This window comes from Rhinolophus sinicus, chromosome 5 (assembly GCF_057876585.1).
Source record: "Rhinolophus sinicus isolate RSI-liver-muscle chromosome 5, RSI-T2T, whole genome shotgun sequence".
Lineage (NCBI taxonomy): Eukaryota > Metazoa > Chordata > Mammalia > Chiroptera > Rhinolophidae > Rhinolophus > Rhinolophus sinicus.
In genome coordinates this window covers 59,723,427-59,740,253 of record NC_142505.1, presented here as the reverse complement: position 1 = coordinate 59,740,253, position 16,827 = coordinate 59,723,427, and the positions used below count along the sequence as shown (strand labels likewise).

Below are 16,827 nucleotides of genomic sequence, written 5' to 3'. Positions count from 1 at the left end.
TACTGTTAGCGAGTCAAAAGAAAAGAGAGCTCCTGCACTGTTGGCACAAGTGCCTACTGGCACTTCCATGAAGGGCAATTTGATGATAGGTATCAGAATGACAAATGCCTATGCACCTTTAACCAAGCAAGTCCGCTTCTGGCATATAACCTGCAAGCATCCTCGACCATGTACAAAATGACGTGGGAACAATACTACCCATTGTAGCATGTTTGCAATACCCACCAACGAGGACCTGGTGAAATAAACAGTGGCTCATTTATACATCGGAGCACTACCCACTCAAAAAAAGAGAGGGTGCTCTTTATGAAGTGATGTAAAGTGAACTCCAAAATATTTTGGGTAAGAAAACAAACAAGGTACAGAACACCTAGGATAGAGTGGCTCTGGAAAAACACACAAGAGACTTACATAACTCTTACACGAAGAGTTGGGGAAAAGGAACTTAGTGGGCAGACAACAGAACTGGGAAAGAGACTTTGAAGAGCAGTCCCTGAGGCTTTACTCCCAAAGGTTTCTGTTTCCAGCCACTAGATTAGGGGAAATTTCCACCACCTGAAATAGACAATAAAGTAAGTGACTTTGGAAAGCTGCCATATCTACTTGCAAGTGAACTTTCCAATCAGAAAGGTAATTTCTGCACCTAAGGGACAGTCTGAGCGTCTCAATGAACTTACAGAACAGGCTGAATGACTTATTTTGGCCTGCTTGATTGCCTGATTTTGACTGCATGTGTAATAGCATTTCGTGGGAGACCTGCTTTCATTGCAGCTTGGTAGCAAAACTGGGGAGAGAGGGGGAGATAACCCTCACTGATCTCAAACCTCTTTAGTGGCCACTCCTATCTATCAAAAAGAAGCCAGGAGTTATTCATCACCAAAATGGCAAAATCCTGACATCGAGGCAGGTACAACCAGCATCTCACTGTCAGATTTGTGCAGATAAGAGTCAAACACCAGTAATTCGTCCTCCTAACTCCAGGAGACATATGTCAGACTCTTCCAAGGGCTTTTCCACGTGCTCCACTCCAGTCCCCTGTAAACATCCCTCTGGGGAGAGATGTTCAACCTCTCCTCCTGGCAAGTACCCCACTTGGTTGAGTGCTTTCTTGAAGTGCCCTCACGAGGCTTCAGGTAGTGGGAAATCACGTTTGCCTCTTCCATAGCTGTGAAAGACCCAATTCTGCTTAGATAAGCAAGGTATATGTGTTCTTTCACACTCTGTGCCTTTGCTCGTGTTGTCGCCTCTGCCCGTCTCCTGGAATACTTCTAATTGCCATTCCTTCAAGAAATAAGTCAAAACTAATTGTCTAATGCAGCAAGTACTAACCGGTACCACTCAAGCACTGCATCCTCTATCACCCCAGCTGCAACTTGCTTGTACACACACCATTTCATTACAGCACTATTACACTGCGCTGGAGTGTCTACTCCCCATGTTTTCCCACCAGAATGTGAATCCTTCAGGGCACAAACGTTGTATGTGGTGCCCAACACACAGGAGACACTCTTCAAATGATCGCTGAATAGAATTTTTGGATAAAACACATTTGCTGAGCTTAATTTATTCCTACTGCTTTTGAAATAACTTGCCTTCCTCCGCTTTCTTCCTTTATAGAAATCCTTCTAATTCACATCCAAGCTCATGAGGCGGCTCTCCACAGAACTCTCAGGACAATGGACCCTTTGAAACAAGCCTGGCTATGAAAGCAGCTGTGATTTTGCTGCCCATTTCCATCTTACTGCAGTAACACCACCGCAGCACGACGCTTGGCCACATCTAATGCGGCCAAGATCATGAGAAAAATGAACACTGAAAGGGTGAGATAAATAGTATAATCTGTTGACCTTGCTTAGACTCAGTCTAAAATTCACAGTAACTAAAATAATTTAGGAGAACATCAGGGATAAGCATGCAATCTCCACAAACATCAAACGTAGTAAAAAACATGTGACAGCATTCATAAAAATCAAAAGAACACACAATCTATTTTATAATGCATGAATTCAAACTTCAATCTCTTTCTAATGGGCTACTGCTAGGGAGATAAAACTATTTTAAAGAAAACAGTGTACACAGAATAAATATATAAATTTCCTGGTGATTCTCACTAAGGCTTCAATATACTTTCTTACTGAAACAATCAAACAAGCTCTTGGCAAAAAGATTTGATATTGGTGTCAGAACAATGCAAGAATTGAAACTATTTATAATGCAAAAATTTTGTTTAAAGCAGATATATCACTTCTTATTTTTCTCATTTTGAAAAGTAGCTATGTATCACTCGGCAATAAAATTCTTCTCTCATTCTATCAGAGAATCTGTACAAAAGCAATATTTCAACTAAAATCAGTTCTGAAAGATCTTTTATGAATACGGATAATGCAAAAGACCCCAATTAAATTTCCAACAAAGCACTGCCATTTTGAGTAAACAAAGTCATTTCAGTAAGGTCACATTATTTGTAAGAATTGCAGCTTAGAAATTAATTACTAGTGTGACATATGTCAAACCAAATTTTTAAAAGAATAGAATGCAGTTGTAACCATGTGTTTCATCTACTTATTTGTATGCAAAACCAGTATTCGCTGGAATGTAAATAAATTCATTTATTCAGCATCTCCCAGAAAAATAAAAAAGTTCACTGCCCCAACCGCCCTTGCATTTTTCTAGCACCCAGGTGAAATCTGAGTAAATAACACGTGTTTAGTAAGTCAGAAAATAAGTACAGAATGAAGATATAATGCAGGTGACGTTTTTGAAAGGCAGAAGTCATCTTCACACAAATGACTAATTTTACTAACAATTGTCACCCCAATAAATTTAAAAAATAAATTAAAAAAAAAAAAAAGAAACATTCAGTTTGCCTTCAAGAGAAAGTTTTCAAAGACAAACATCACCCACACCACACCACACTAAAAGTCGTTACCATGTGCAAATAAAAGCTTTAAATAACAGTTCTGGTGTTTCATAAAGAATACTATAATCTATAGTAGAAAACAAACAAACAAACAAACAAAAAACACCTGGGACTAAAACTAGGGATTTCAAAGAATTTCAATGTCCTGCTACTTATGACAATATTTATTTAAATTAAAAACATTTTCATAAATGAAAACGTTTTAGCATCCAAAGAACTACAAATAGAAAATAAACATATACAGATGCTCTTTTGCATTTTAATAGAAATTATATCCCAATCCTTTTCACAAAGTATACATATGCCAAATTATGTTTTATACTTTAAACACCTGACAAATTTATTTGTCAATTCTATTGCAATAAAGCTGGAAAAAAAAAAAAAGAAATCCTTAGGATTTAAACTCATTAAAAAATAAAAAGAAAATTATGTCCCAAACTAAAGACTTCTCTTATATCTCACATATATATAAATCAACTTTTGAACTTCAAATTAGCCTTTTCTATTAAGGCAAAAATGAAAACATGCTTCCTGCAGTACTATACTGAAATTCCTTTGCTTTTTCAACCAAAGGAAAAAGAAACTTACTACATATTAAACCACAGAATTTGGGAGTTGGAAGGCTCAGGAGGTGAAATGGCTGCTCTGGGCAGGCGGCCCTGCAGGCCACCTGCAATGCCAGGACTCGGCCGGGCGGAACTGCCCAGTTCCCCATAATCTGTTACCAGGAAAACAAAGCTGAGTGCATGGCACAGACTTTTGAGACACTTGTCTCTTAGGCTGCTTCTTTCATTACCAATTTTTCACTAACTCTGTGTATTACAGTAATTAAGTTGGTATCTTTTGTAGTTATTTTCTAATATTTCAGCTACAACAGCCACTCTCTAATTACAGTGAAGCTACATAGAGGATGGGCCTTTCTGACTACTGGACTGATCATTCAGCAAAGCCATACCCATTTGTTAGAGGTAAGAACCAACGTAAGACTTAACAGCGTTTTAAAAAGTGATCATAATTTCCCTTTTTAATTTTTAAACCAGTTTCTCCAAATAAATTCACTGAACAAAGCATATCATTTTTTGTACTTCAGTGTTGGAAATTAAGTGAGTTACCTCTCTTAAAACTGTGCTTTTGTAGCCTCGATACAATCCTTGGATGCCCTGAAACAAACAAAAGGCCGAAAGCTCAGAAAGTTAGAATAGCAGAGATTCTGAATGACATCCTGAATAAATCAGGTTTACCTTTTCTAAAGTTTCAGTTTTAAAATGTTGACAATGGCCACAGTTCTGTAAGAGGTTAAAAGATTTCAACTGACCTAAGGTACATAAAGCTCAGGTCAGCTCCTTTAAAAGGGGAACATCTCTGATAATAAAACTGACTACATATTAATTGAGCTTTAGTTGCTTTCAACATTTCTTCTCCTGAAAATAGTACTTGAGATGTTTTAATATACAGAGGGTACCAAAAAAATGTATACACATTTTAAGAAAGGAAAACTGTAAATTGTAATACTTATATATACCGATAACAAAAGATGAATACAAGCCACATTTGACTTCCACAATTACAAGAGGTGCTCAAAGTGGTTACCATCAGTGTCCAGACACTTCTGATTACGGCAAACTACTGCTTGAGCAACGTCAACCAAAGTATCCATTTGTATACATTTTTTGGCATTCCCCTCCGCCCCGTATTTCCAAAAGCAAATGCACACAGAATGCTGATTATCTTGTCATATAAAAACAGAATTGTATTTCATAGTTTCAATCAGAAGACATCAGAAATTCATTAATAATTTCTCAATAGTGATAAATAGCTCTGGACAAGCCTTGGCTTATTATCTATTTAACTGTCCACATGATTCAATAGGAACCCTCTATTGGTCTGATCTCATTCATATACTTAATACTCAATATCTCCTCACCTTGGTGACAGAGGGACCATTAAGAAAAATTTTTCTAAAACCAAGGTTCATTGAAATTTTCATATGATTTATTTTTGTAAAAAAAATAAATTTTTTTAAGGTTTCTGTAAAAACTATAAAAGAAAGCAGCTCAATGGTCCCTAGTCACATGGCCAGCAAGGTGAGTTCTAACCCACTGCTTAACACTAACTAGTAAAAGAGCAATCACACTTTGATACAAACATTATGACATTGGTAACAATATGAGTCTGTTACTACATTTCTCTTCCACAGGCCCTCAAATTCTGTAGTGATGTTTTAATATATCTTCACTGATTTTACATATTTACTATTTGTTCCATGTCTGATTCCAAAAGAACTATTGGATGATTACAATGTAGGACACACATAGGGTGGTGGCACTCAGTATGTGTTTGTTTAGAAATTTGAAAAAGAAATAAAAATTAAAATAAAAATTCAAAAACAAAGGAAAAACAACGATAATCTTAGCATAAGAAGTTACTATAACTGGAGTAAACTTATTACATTTAGCTTTAAGGTCTCTTCTAGAACTCCTGATACGAGACTCAGTGTTCTTATTAGCAATAATACTATAAAATCTTTCTCAATAAAGAAAAAAGAGCGAGCTTAAAAACACATCTTACCTCTTGATATAAGATGTTAGAGAAAATTTGAAATGTTCTTGAAGAAGCAGAAACCTGTGCCCTCTGCTTAACTACTTCAGAAGGAACTCGAATCAGGCAGGCAACCTAAAATATATAAATTTAATTACATCCTAATAAAGTAGTAACTGTATGAAAACTGAAAATTCTCATAAGCAAAAATTATAGTATAAAAAAGTATAACGTACAGGCTTAGTGCAAGACATCAAAAGGTTCTGTGTTTTTAACCTAAAACACTTAGAACACTAATGGACATGTGCTATTTTATCAGCCCCAAAACCTTTCCTTACCTTGTTCTGTATAGATCTTCCCACCTCCACCATGTTGTTGCAAGCATATCTGTCTATAAGCCCCAGGAGAGCAAGAAGCACATTTACTCATGTTGAACCCCCAACACCTATGGATCAGCATCTGGTCTTTAAACAACAGCCGTTTCAAACATGTCTGATAAAAAGAATGAACCAAAGGGCTTTTGCTTTACTGGCAGTAATGCACCTATTGGTGGAGGCAGAACTGATCATCAGCTGGTTACCCCCAACCTCCCCTGTCACCCGCCGGCAGCCTCAGCCAGCTCCCGGCCCTAGCACCCCAGATCTCCCCACCACGTAACAACTGAGGAGTAACTCCAGCCACTCTCAGACCTTGTTCCAACATTCAAATTGACACAGGTCCTGGGTGGTCCATACTCACATCCTACCCGTCAGCAAATCATTTTAACATCATCCTTCGTGGTATGCCAGGGAGAGGTATATGCCACCTCAAACTCATGCTTCCAGGACTCTGCCTTCAGTAAGCTACTTATTTGCAGATATTAGAACAATTAAAAAATTGGTCAATTACTCACACCTGTCATCAAAACGACAAACGATAACAAGTGTCGGCAAGAATGTGGAGAAAATGGCACTCTTGTGCACTGCTTGAGAGAATGTAAATTGGAACAGCCACTATGGAAAACATTAAAAATAGAACTACCATATGATCCAGCAATTCCCCTCCTGGGTATATAGCCAAAGTAAATGAAATCACTATCTCAAAGAGGTATCTGCACCCCCATGTTCATTGCAGCATTATTTCTAATAGCCAAGACATGAAAATAGTACGTGTCTGTCAATAAATTAACAGATAAAGAAAATGTGGTATACATATACAATGGAATATTATTTAGTTATAGAAAGGAAATAAATCCTGCCATTTGTGACAACATGGATGGATCTTGAAGGCATTATAAGTAAAATAACTCAGATGGTAAAAGACAAATACCATATGATCTCACTTATATCTGAAATCTAAAAAAACAAAAACAAAAAGTCAAAGTCATAGAAACAGAGAACAGACTGGTGTTTGTCAGAGGCTGGGCAGGGGTGGCGTGTACAAAATGGGTGAAGGTGGTCAAAAGGTACAAACTTCCAATTATAAGACAAGTTCTGGGAACGTAATGTGCCTAGGTGACTATAGATAACAATACTATATTGTATATTTGAAATAGCTAAGAGAAGTAGCTCTTAAAAGCTGTCATTAAGAAAACACTTCTTGGGCCGGCCCGGTGGCTCAGGCGGTTAGAGCTCCGTGCTCCTAACTCCGAAGGCTGTCGGTTCAATTCCCACATGGGCCAGTGGGCTCTCAACCACAAGGTTGCAGTTCAATTCCTCGAGTCCCGCAAGGGATGGTGGGCTCTGCCCCCTGCAACTAAGATTGAACACGGCACCTTGAGCTGAGCTGCCTCCCGGACGGCTCAGTTGTTGGTTGGAGTGTGGGCTCTCAATCACAAGGTTGCCAGTTCAGTTCCTCGACTCCCGCAAGGGATGGTGGGCAGCGCTCCCTGCAACTAAAATTGAACATGGCACCTTGAGCTGAGCTGCCGCTGAGCTCCCGGATGGCTCAGTTGGTTGGAGCATGTCCTCTCAACCACAAGGTTGCTGGTTCGACTCCCGCAAGGGAATGGTGGCTGTGCCCCCTGCAACTAGCAACGGCAACTGGACCTGGAGCTGAGCTGCGCCCTCCACAACTAAGACTGAAAGAACAACAACTTGAAGCTGAACAGAACCCTCCACAACTAAGATTGAAAGGACAACAAACTTGAAGCTGAACAGAACGTTCTCCTCCACAACTAAGATTGAAAGGACAACAACTTGACTTGGAGAAAAAGTCCTGAAAGTGCACACGGTTCCCCAATAAAGTCCTGTTCCCCTTCCCCCCCAAAAAAAAAAAAAAAAAAAAAAAAAAACACACTTCTTTAAGAGGTGATGGATGTTAACTTATTATGGTGATCACTTCTATATATATATATATATATATATATATATATATATATATATATATATATATATATAGAGTGTATCTCAACTCATTATGTCATACAACTTAAATTCATACAATATGTCAGCTATATCTCAATAAACTGGAAAAAAAAGAATTTGTCAAAGCAAAGGAACTGGCTACAGAAGGACAGGAGGCAGGGGTGGAGAAAGGACCTCAGGCTACAGGGAGGGAAACATATGATCTGATCTTTTAAAACGCTTTAATGGAAGACCTGCCCTTACGACTCTCCACACGAGGCAGTCTGCCAAAGACACAAATGTTTTCTGCAACTTAGATTTCATGCACCTGACTCTGGTGTTCAATCTTTTGCATATGGTTGAGGCAAGTCATTTTAAAACTTTGAGACTTTAAAAAATATAGACAGATAGATGTTTATAGATACATATGTTTATATGGGCACACACATGTATAAACATATAACACATATAAACACATATATATTTGAGTCACAGTAAGAAATATGGGCAATCTTTCTTCAGTGACATGTAATAGAATGGAAAAAGCAACAAGAAATTTAACAAAACCATCCCACCAAACAGAGTACACAAATTCAAAGAGGTTTGTCCTTTTCAATCTGTAGTCTCCTGATTCCTAAACTGAAATTGCTGCCCAAATGTATATTACTTAAGGTTTTGTCTTTCCAACACTAAGTGGCTTTAAGGTGTAGATCAGTAAGCTTTTTATGTAAAAGATCAAACAGTAAATATTTTAGACTTTGCAAACCACATGGTCTGTCAAAACAGAGACCACAGCAGTGCTGCAGGAACACAATAGCAGCCACAGAAAATTATATATAAATGAATAGTGCAGCTGCGTTCCAATGAAACAACAAAAACAGGTGTCGGTTTGCCAACCATTGATCTAGGTATTAACACCGGCAAATTCTTCTTTGGTATTAGCCTTGGCAGGAGCCTAAGCACAGAACAGACGCAGGTCTCAGCACCCCAGGATACAAGGGACAGAGACGGCTGATGTGACGTGACGCCATGGTGTCAGGTAACATGGGCATATGACTATAAAGCACAGCTCAAAAGTAACGATGCTTTACGTTAAGGCACTACAACGCATAAGATTAGAACAAAGAATTCATTCCCTGAAGTCACTTTTCTCCCAAAACTTATAAAACAATATAACCTGATTTCGATTTCTTCATACATCAAACACTTGAATGCTTTTCATTTGCAAAGGTATCTACAATTTGGGCCAACACATCTTCCCACCCACAGTCTCCCTAATTCAGGCCAACAGAAACACACTGCGCCCGATACTGCTGCGTGGTAAAGACGAGTAAGACGGTGCCCTGGCCTCAAAGCACCCTCAGCTACATGCAGGCAACTTCAATCAATTCAGTAATATACGGCCAAAACAAGAGGCATAAACAAGCATGGCAAATGGAGAAGAGAGGATTTAGTGAGGCCACAAGACCCAGGGAAAATACCAGAGGTTATGCCTTCACAGAACCTTCAAATGAGCCAGAATTAGCTGGCAAGAAGGGTGAAAGGGGCATGATGGGGAGAGGAAACAATAAAAAGAAAAGCGCACAAATACAAAAGCAGGTGTTCAGGGTAACAGAGCCATCCCATTTCAAGAAAGCATTCCAGTTTGTATCCAACCATGCCACTCCATATTACCAAAACATCAAGTTTAAGGCCAGGAGTCAGGGAAAGTAAGACTGGACCAACAGACAAAGAGGCCCTATATGCCACGCTAAGAAGCTTGGACTTGACTCCGTAGACAATGGGATAAACTAAAAAAAATGTAGGCAAAGGAATGACAACCTGCACTTTAGGGAAACCACTGTGGCTACAGTGGGTAGAATAGTTGGAGGATGGGGGACAAAAGAAAGGTAAGAAGCAAAGAGGAAAGATACAAAGAAGGCAGGAGACAAGTGATGAGGCTGTTGCAACAGTTCTACAGAGAAGCCAGGAAATGAAAATGGCTTAGAAAAGAAAAAGAGTCAAATCTGAGGGAAAAGTGAAGAGTCAAATGAAAGGACCCGGTGACTAACAGGAGATTAGAAGGAAGTGAGGAGCGGATACGATGCTCGTACAATCCAGTGGCGCCAGTAACCGAGATCAGGGGTCAGAGGAGGAACAGCGGTTTTAGAGGCAAGAGGATGAGCTCAGACTGGGAATGCTGAGCAGAGTCTGTGGGACAAGGAAGGGGCTGCGTCTAGCCAAGAATGAATATGCAGCTACAAAGCTAGAAATTAACAGGGCTAGAAATACAGATATGTAAGTCACCAGCATACAGGTGATGGCTAAAACCAAGAGTAGGTTAGATTACCCAAAGAAAGAGCAAAACGGGAGACCGCAGGGCCACGAATGAAACCCTGAGGAACACCCCTTTTTAAAGGACAAACAGAAAACCTGATCAGAGACACACAAGTAGGACCAGGAGGAAAGCACCACTGTAGTGAACAGCTGTCTCTTCGACTGCCCAGTTTTCTTTTCTCCATGTTCTTCCCAGCTCAGGAACCAGAGTGTCAGTGCCTCCGCCCTGGGCCTGGCAGGGGGCGCACCGTGTCACATAACGTGGTCCAAGGCAAGAACAGTCAGCCCGTCAGGTTGGGCTCCTCAGTTGGGTCCACCCAGGAATCTGACTCTGAGCCATGCTGACCAATGCACAGGCTGCTGGCCACAGGGGGCTACAGAGCACTGGCAAAGGGGCTAACAGATGAGACGTGCTGTAGCTATAAAATACACATCGGATTTCAAAAATTTATATGCAAAAATAATGTAAATATCCTATCAGTATAGCGTTTATATTGATTACATGTTGAAATATTAATACTCTATGTATGGTTTAAAATGTTATTAAAATGTCATCCAGCTGGTGCTTTCACTTTTTTTAATGTCGCCACTAGAAAATGTGTCTATGGGACAGTGCTGTTCTAACATCCATTACAGCAGCGCCGCAGGGCCCAGGACGCAGTCCAGTGGGCAGTGACAGGCCAGCGCCCCAACCCCACTGCTCCTAAGTTCTTGCCACAGCCTCCTTCCCTTTCATTCCCCCACCTTATTCTCCGCTCTTCCATGTATTCTAAGAGCCATCAAACAGTGTTCTAAGTCAATTACAGAAGTAACAGCATTTTGGGATACAAGTGGCAGGGCACCAACGAGTGCCTCCGACAACGAATGACACATAATGACGTCAGCTAGCAGGTACTGGGTGCGAGGCAGCTCAGCATTTAGCGCAGACCCTCAGCAAAGAGAGGCGAACCCAGGCTCTCCTGTCCTGCCATCACACTTGGCAGATTGGGTTCTCCTTCTCAGGCTTGTCGCCTCATGAGTAGCACGGGTCTTACAGCCTCCAGCATCACCTTGTCACACAACGTGGTCCAAGGCAAGAAGAACAGTCCTCCTCTTTTTTCTTTGATGCCCCCAGCAGTGTCCACTTGTATGTGTTGGCCAGAATTGTATGACATGGCCACCCCCTAGTATGAAGACGGAGAACATGTCGATCTAACAAAGGGTTGGTGACATTGCCATCCAAACCAAATGAGTATTCTGTTAGCAGTGAGAGAGGGAAAGGCAACTAGAATTGTCTGCCAACCTTCCAAAAAATCCTTTTTCCATAAGTTACCCAAGATCAATTTCAACAGCAAGCAACCAAGAACTTGCCTGATATTCAAGAGGGAGGGAAGTCTCAAGTGGAATTTTGCAGAGCAAAGGGTCAAGAGTCTCAAGCAGTGTACACATGAGGATTAACAAAGTTCCCCGATTGTTTCAACAGAGGGCTGAGGCAGGAGACCCGTTACAGAGAATTCATAAGGAACTTCAGCAGAGAGACGGGCAGATGTAGACAACTACTACAGGAAGAGGGCTAAGACACTGGCAGATGGCTTCATAGCTAAAGGTGGTTCCTTGTCTTGTTTTATGTAGGATGGCAAATATCTGCACATACGATGGGGAAAGTGGTAACAGCAAGGCAGAAGCTCACAACCTAGGAAAGAGATGGGGTGATAGATGAAGACCCCAGAGGCTACGAGAAGAGGCCATCAGGAGCCCCAGCACGTGACCACACTGCTGTCACTACCTCCCTTTGCCAGACTGCCTGCCTCTCGCCCAGGGCACCATTCCCCGGTCAACACTGCGACTTTCCTTCAGGGCTCAAGTCCAGGAGGGACTTCAGACCAGGCTGGTCCCGGCTCTGTCAGTGAACTTGGAGGCATTCCCTTTGCCTTCCTCGGTCTAATTTTTCTTATTAGACTTGGTCCAGAAATCTTTACAGTATCCTTTCAAGTGTTGATTTCTATAATTCTTAATTTTCCCACAATCATACCTTCTGTTCTTTACCTCAAAAGAGTCCTTTATTTTCCATATAAACTATTTCTTCCTTATTCTTATTGCCCAAAATAAACTCTCTTACCTGATACTTTTTACTTATTAACTTACAGCACATAGTTTTTCAAATATATTACTTTATCTTCTACTAAACCATAAACACTGTGAGGGCAAGAAGAAAACATGCGTCAAACTTACTAATCAACTGGGGAATGGAGCAAACTCTCTACTGTACTTTTTCCCCCAGCTTTATTTAGGTATAATTGACAAATAAAATTCTATCTACTTTTTTTTGGTATTATTTTATGTAGAAAGCAAATGAAACTACCCAAGAGGAGGAATAAGACCAAAAATCAATCATTTCCACAAAAATGTCCTTACCAATACTCCAGAGTTTTAAAAATATATATATTTTTCTTTGTATCGAACAGACTGCATATATATACATATGTGTGTATATATATATATATATACACACACATATATATATATATATATATATATACACACACACACACACATATATACACACACACACACATATATATATATATATATATATATATATATATACACACACATACATGTATATATTTACATAAAGGCAAGAAACAATAGAGTGGGATTACAGGTGATGTTCCTCCTTCTTTTCTGCCTTCCTATATTTTCTAAATTCTCTAGAATGAAGATGTATTATTACTTCCTAAGTTTTTTTTTTAACATAATTTCAAAGGGCAAAAATATTTGCTATGGACCAAAGATTGAGTAAGCAAATAAAAATGAAAGGGCTACTTTAAAATGTGTTTTTAGATGCAATCCTACTTATTGGCCTTGACAAAAAACAATATTTGTTTTTAATTTAGTGACAATAACATACATAAAAACATATTAAACAGCTTATCCAAAGGCCTAAAATTGGGTCTAAGTTATGTTACTCCTGACAAGAGTGAACTTTTAAATCCATCCTTATAAAACCAGGACAGAATATTAATAAAGTCTTGTGAAACTTACATGAACCTAACAGGACAGCTCCCCGCATCTAAAACTCATTAAAGAAATGAAAATAAATAAATAAAAAAGAAGATAAAAGAAAGAAAAGGGTACACTAACTCCTTGTACTTTTCAATTCGAGAGGTCAAGAGAGAAATATGACCCCAATATGTCAAGAAAATAGGAAGTGTCTCCTTTTGTGACTCGGCATAAATATTTATGGAACTTCATGCTTCGTAACCCTTCATGTTGTTACATCATGTTTTTATTTCTTAAAAATACAGAAACAAAAGAAAAACTTTGAAAAGGTTCTCAGATGAAAACCAATCTAACTAACAGAAGGGGTACAAAGCACGCAGCACGGCTCCTTGACTTCTGTGGTGTGGCACTTCTGGCATGACAGAAAGGCCACAAAGCGATGCCTCTACTTCCTCCAATAACTCCGTTGCCTTCCATTTGGTTTTCTATTAACTCTGATCTTTCTTAGATTTGAATTTCAGCTACAGCATAGTATTTCGCTACACAAGAACAAAAACCTGTTACAGGACTGTGGTTCTACGAAAGAAAATAAAGGCAATGTCATCTGTGCGTCTCTTGGTAAATCCATTCATTAGCAAATTCTTTCCTCCTAAATCTGGGGTTCAGTTCATTCCATGACACAGGAATGGCAGCATTTTCATTAAACCCAAGAATGTTTCACATGTTCAAGTTCTATCAAAGGACAAGAAAACTAAGGTTTTCCATAAAGAAATCACACATCCCCATCTTTTATCAACACATTTAATACTGGCTTCATCATGTTTAAGCATACCAAAAATTTGATGAACTTCAGATTAAAAAATTGCTTGTAATCATGAAGCTGCTACTAAGATTTTTCTTTCTTTGACATAAAAACTTTTCTGATGTGATTTTATTTATTTTTGCAATGGAGAGCTGAATATCTCCTTGAGTATTTATTAAACACCAAAATGCAAAACTACAAGTCATGAGCCTAAGTGTGTGAAAGGGGAAATGTTACAGTAAACTTCATCTTCACATTGGAAAACATGAGTGAAGGCAGGGAGAAACAGGGTAGGGAGAAAGAGACAGATGCTGCTAAACTCTCTAGTTCTTGCACTGCCACAGCCAAACCCCACTCCACACGTCACGTGCCAGCATTCCACAGCCGTGCTTCCAGCCGATCGCTCTCGAAACTCTCTTCAAAGCCAGTAGGCATCACGAACAGCACTTACATTAACATCATATCTTGTCTCCCAACTATTTCAACATAGTTCACAAAAAATCAGCTGATTTAAGTTTTTTTTCTAAGAAACTTAATCAACAACCTGTGAATATTCTTCTGATATTAGAAGCTACTTATGTCAGCATTTTACACATAAATCAATCTGAGACAGAAGTTACTGAACGTCAGAGAGCTACTTGGCTTAAGGAGCAAAGATGAAACCCAAAGCTTTTGATTATCATCCCAGAATTATTTTTCATAAAAGGTATATCATATTTACACACATCTAAAGGACGTAAGTTTCAAGGTTTAATATTAGCCAATTGTTAATGTTTAAAAAGGAAAATCTATACTAGGTTCTATAGAAACTTAAACTGAATAGACCAATCAAAGTAAAAAGCAAAAAAAAGAAAAAACTGCTTTGAACTTTGCAGAGTTAACTCAATGTGGCAAATTAATAAGAGAGATTTTTGAAATGCAGTTTACTTATTTGTATTAATATTTTATTCCACATTCTTTGTGTAATTTCTAAAATTCTTTCTTGAAGACAGGTGCCCAAATTAAGAATACCTAATATATCTTTCTATAAAATTGAAGCCCTATAACTGAACAGTTCATCTGTGTGTAGATTCTGCCATCTTCTGGTTACAAATGGAATCTCGTCTGTTGATAAAAATCCAAACAATTTATCAATCCTAATGCACCCTCCTTAGGGTTTACATTTTACCTACTGATACTAGGGCACCTTTATCACACCTTTCTTCCTTTTAAGACCCTTTCCATGTATACAAATAACCAATATGTAGAAGAAAAAACTTTTAATATCCAAATAGTCTTCTCAACAAAAATAATTACATTGTCTATTAGGCCCTTTATCTGAAGGTCGTTCACATCATTTTAAACATCCCAAGAGGTAAGTTTCAACAAAGTAAACATTTTTGCACCTTTCCTTAACAGAAATGAACCATGACTTCACATTTGGCAACAAAAGCTTCATGGATAGAGTTCTACCAATATAAAATCTGAAAACGGAGAAGGTCGTAAAGATAATTTTATTAGTTTCCTATTGCTGCTATAACAAATTACCACCTAATTAGCGGCTTAAAACAACACAAATTTAGTCTCATAATTCTGGAGGTGAAAAGTCCAAAATGAATCTTACTGAAATAAACCTGAGGTGTCCGCCAGGTGGCATTCCTTCTGGAGGCTCCGAGGGAATGTCTATTTCCGCGTTTCCAGGAGCCACCTGCATTCCGTGGCTGGAGGTACCTTGCTCCATCTGCTAGCCAGCAGCGTGGCACCTTAAAACCGCTCTCTCTGACACTCCTGCTTCACTCTTATAACGACCCTTGTGATTAACTCGGCCACGTGGATAACACAGGAAAACTCTTCCCAGTTCAAAATCCTTAACTTAGTCATATCTGCATGTTCCTTTTGCCATGTGAGGTAACATACTCACAGGTTTTGGGGACTGGGACATATCTGGGGGGAAGGGGGTATTATTTTGCCTATCGTAGTAACCAAGAGCAAATTTTAGAGCCTGACCTTTTCTTATTTTAAGAAACCCAAAGTGATCTGAATTTGTCCTATTATCCAAGTAACACGCTCCTCATCTCCAGTTCTATATCAGTTCTGCCATTTTAAAAATATTATATAAAAAGTAGAAGACAAAGGTGCTCCTGGAAGTACACAGAGAAATATTTGTCTGACTACTAATTCTGCAATGGTATTTACTGTCCACGGCTGCTGGGTAACCTCAAATGAGTCACTACACTTCTTTGAATTTCAACTTCATCTTCTGAACTGATAGCCCTCCCAAAACTATGAAACTCCAAAAATGTGCTACATACAGCAATCTGTGTGACATAGGACTAGAACTGACATTTACTGGGCACTTTTTGTATCGGATGCTAGGCTGAGCACTTTGTAAGGGTTGTATCATGTAATCCTTATAAGACTATGACAGGGTAGCATTAACGCTGTTTTTCAAGACCAGGAAAATATCAGATAGCTACAAAAGTAACTGCGGTGTTTGCAATTGTTTTTAATCTTTTAAACTGCAATTACTTTTGCACAAACCTAATAGCAGTTCAGTGAGGTTAAGTAAATGGCCTACACAGAGGTCACACCAAATACACGTACAAGTCACAATTCCGACCCTGACCTGTGCAACCTGACAGCACAGGATGCATACACTGATTCCTTACAGAGGCCCTCAAAATATTCTCCAGTTATTTAAAAAAAAAAGCATATCCAACTCATTTATACAATCCTCAAGAACAATGATCATAATTTTTATTTAGTCTATGTTTCTTAGCATCAATCAGTGTTAGATTTACAACAGGCACTCAAGTATTGAAAAGGATTGTAAAACTGAATCAAGAAACCTCATTCAAGATGGAATTGGGAACCCATGAAGGGAGAGCTCTCACACACTACCACTCGTAGCAGCTTACATAACCACCAAGAAGGAAGAGGTCTTCCTTCCTTGTCTCAGCAACAAC

General features: G+C 39.0%; 1 protein-coding gene across 4 annotated transcripts in view; it reads right to left on the bottom strand.

Moving 5' to 3' along the window:
* The window catches only part of SLC25A26 (solute carrier family 25 member 26), a 154,844-nt gene that overhangs the window by 101,045 nt on the left and 36,972 nt on the right, over window positions 1–16,827 (bottom strand). For 3 of the 4 annotated variants that reach the window (XM_019757175.2, XM_019757179.3, XM_019757178.3), the window contains 2 exons: window positions 5,489–5,593; window positions 4,033–4,080 (listed from right to left, as the gene is read on the bottom strand). The exons of the other annotated variant lie outside the window; for it this stretch is intronic. In XM_019757175.2, the coding sequence (XP_019612734.1) occupies window positions 4,033–4,080; window positions 5,489–5,593 (153 nt within the window). The remainder of the gene's footprint in view (window positions 1–4,032; window positions 4,081–5,488; window positions 5,594–16,827) is intronic. 4 annotated transcript variants of the gene reach the window in all.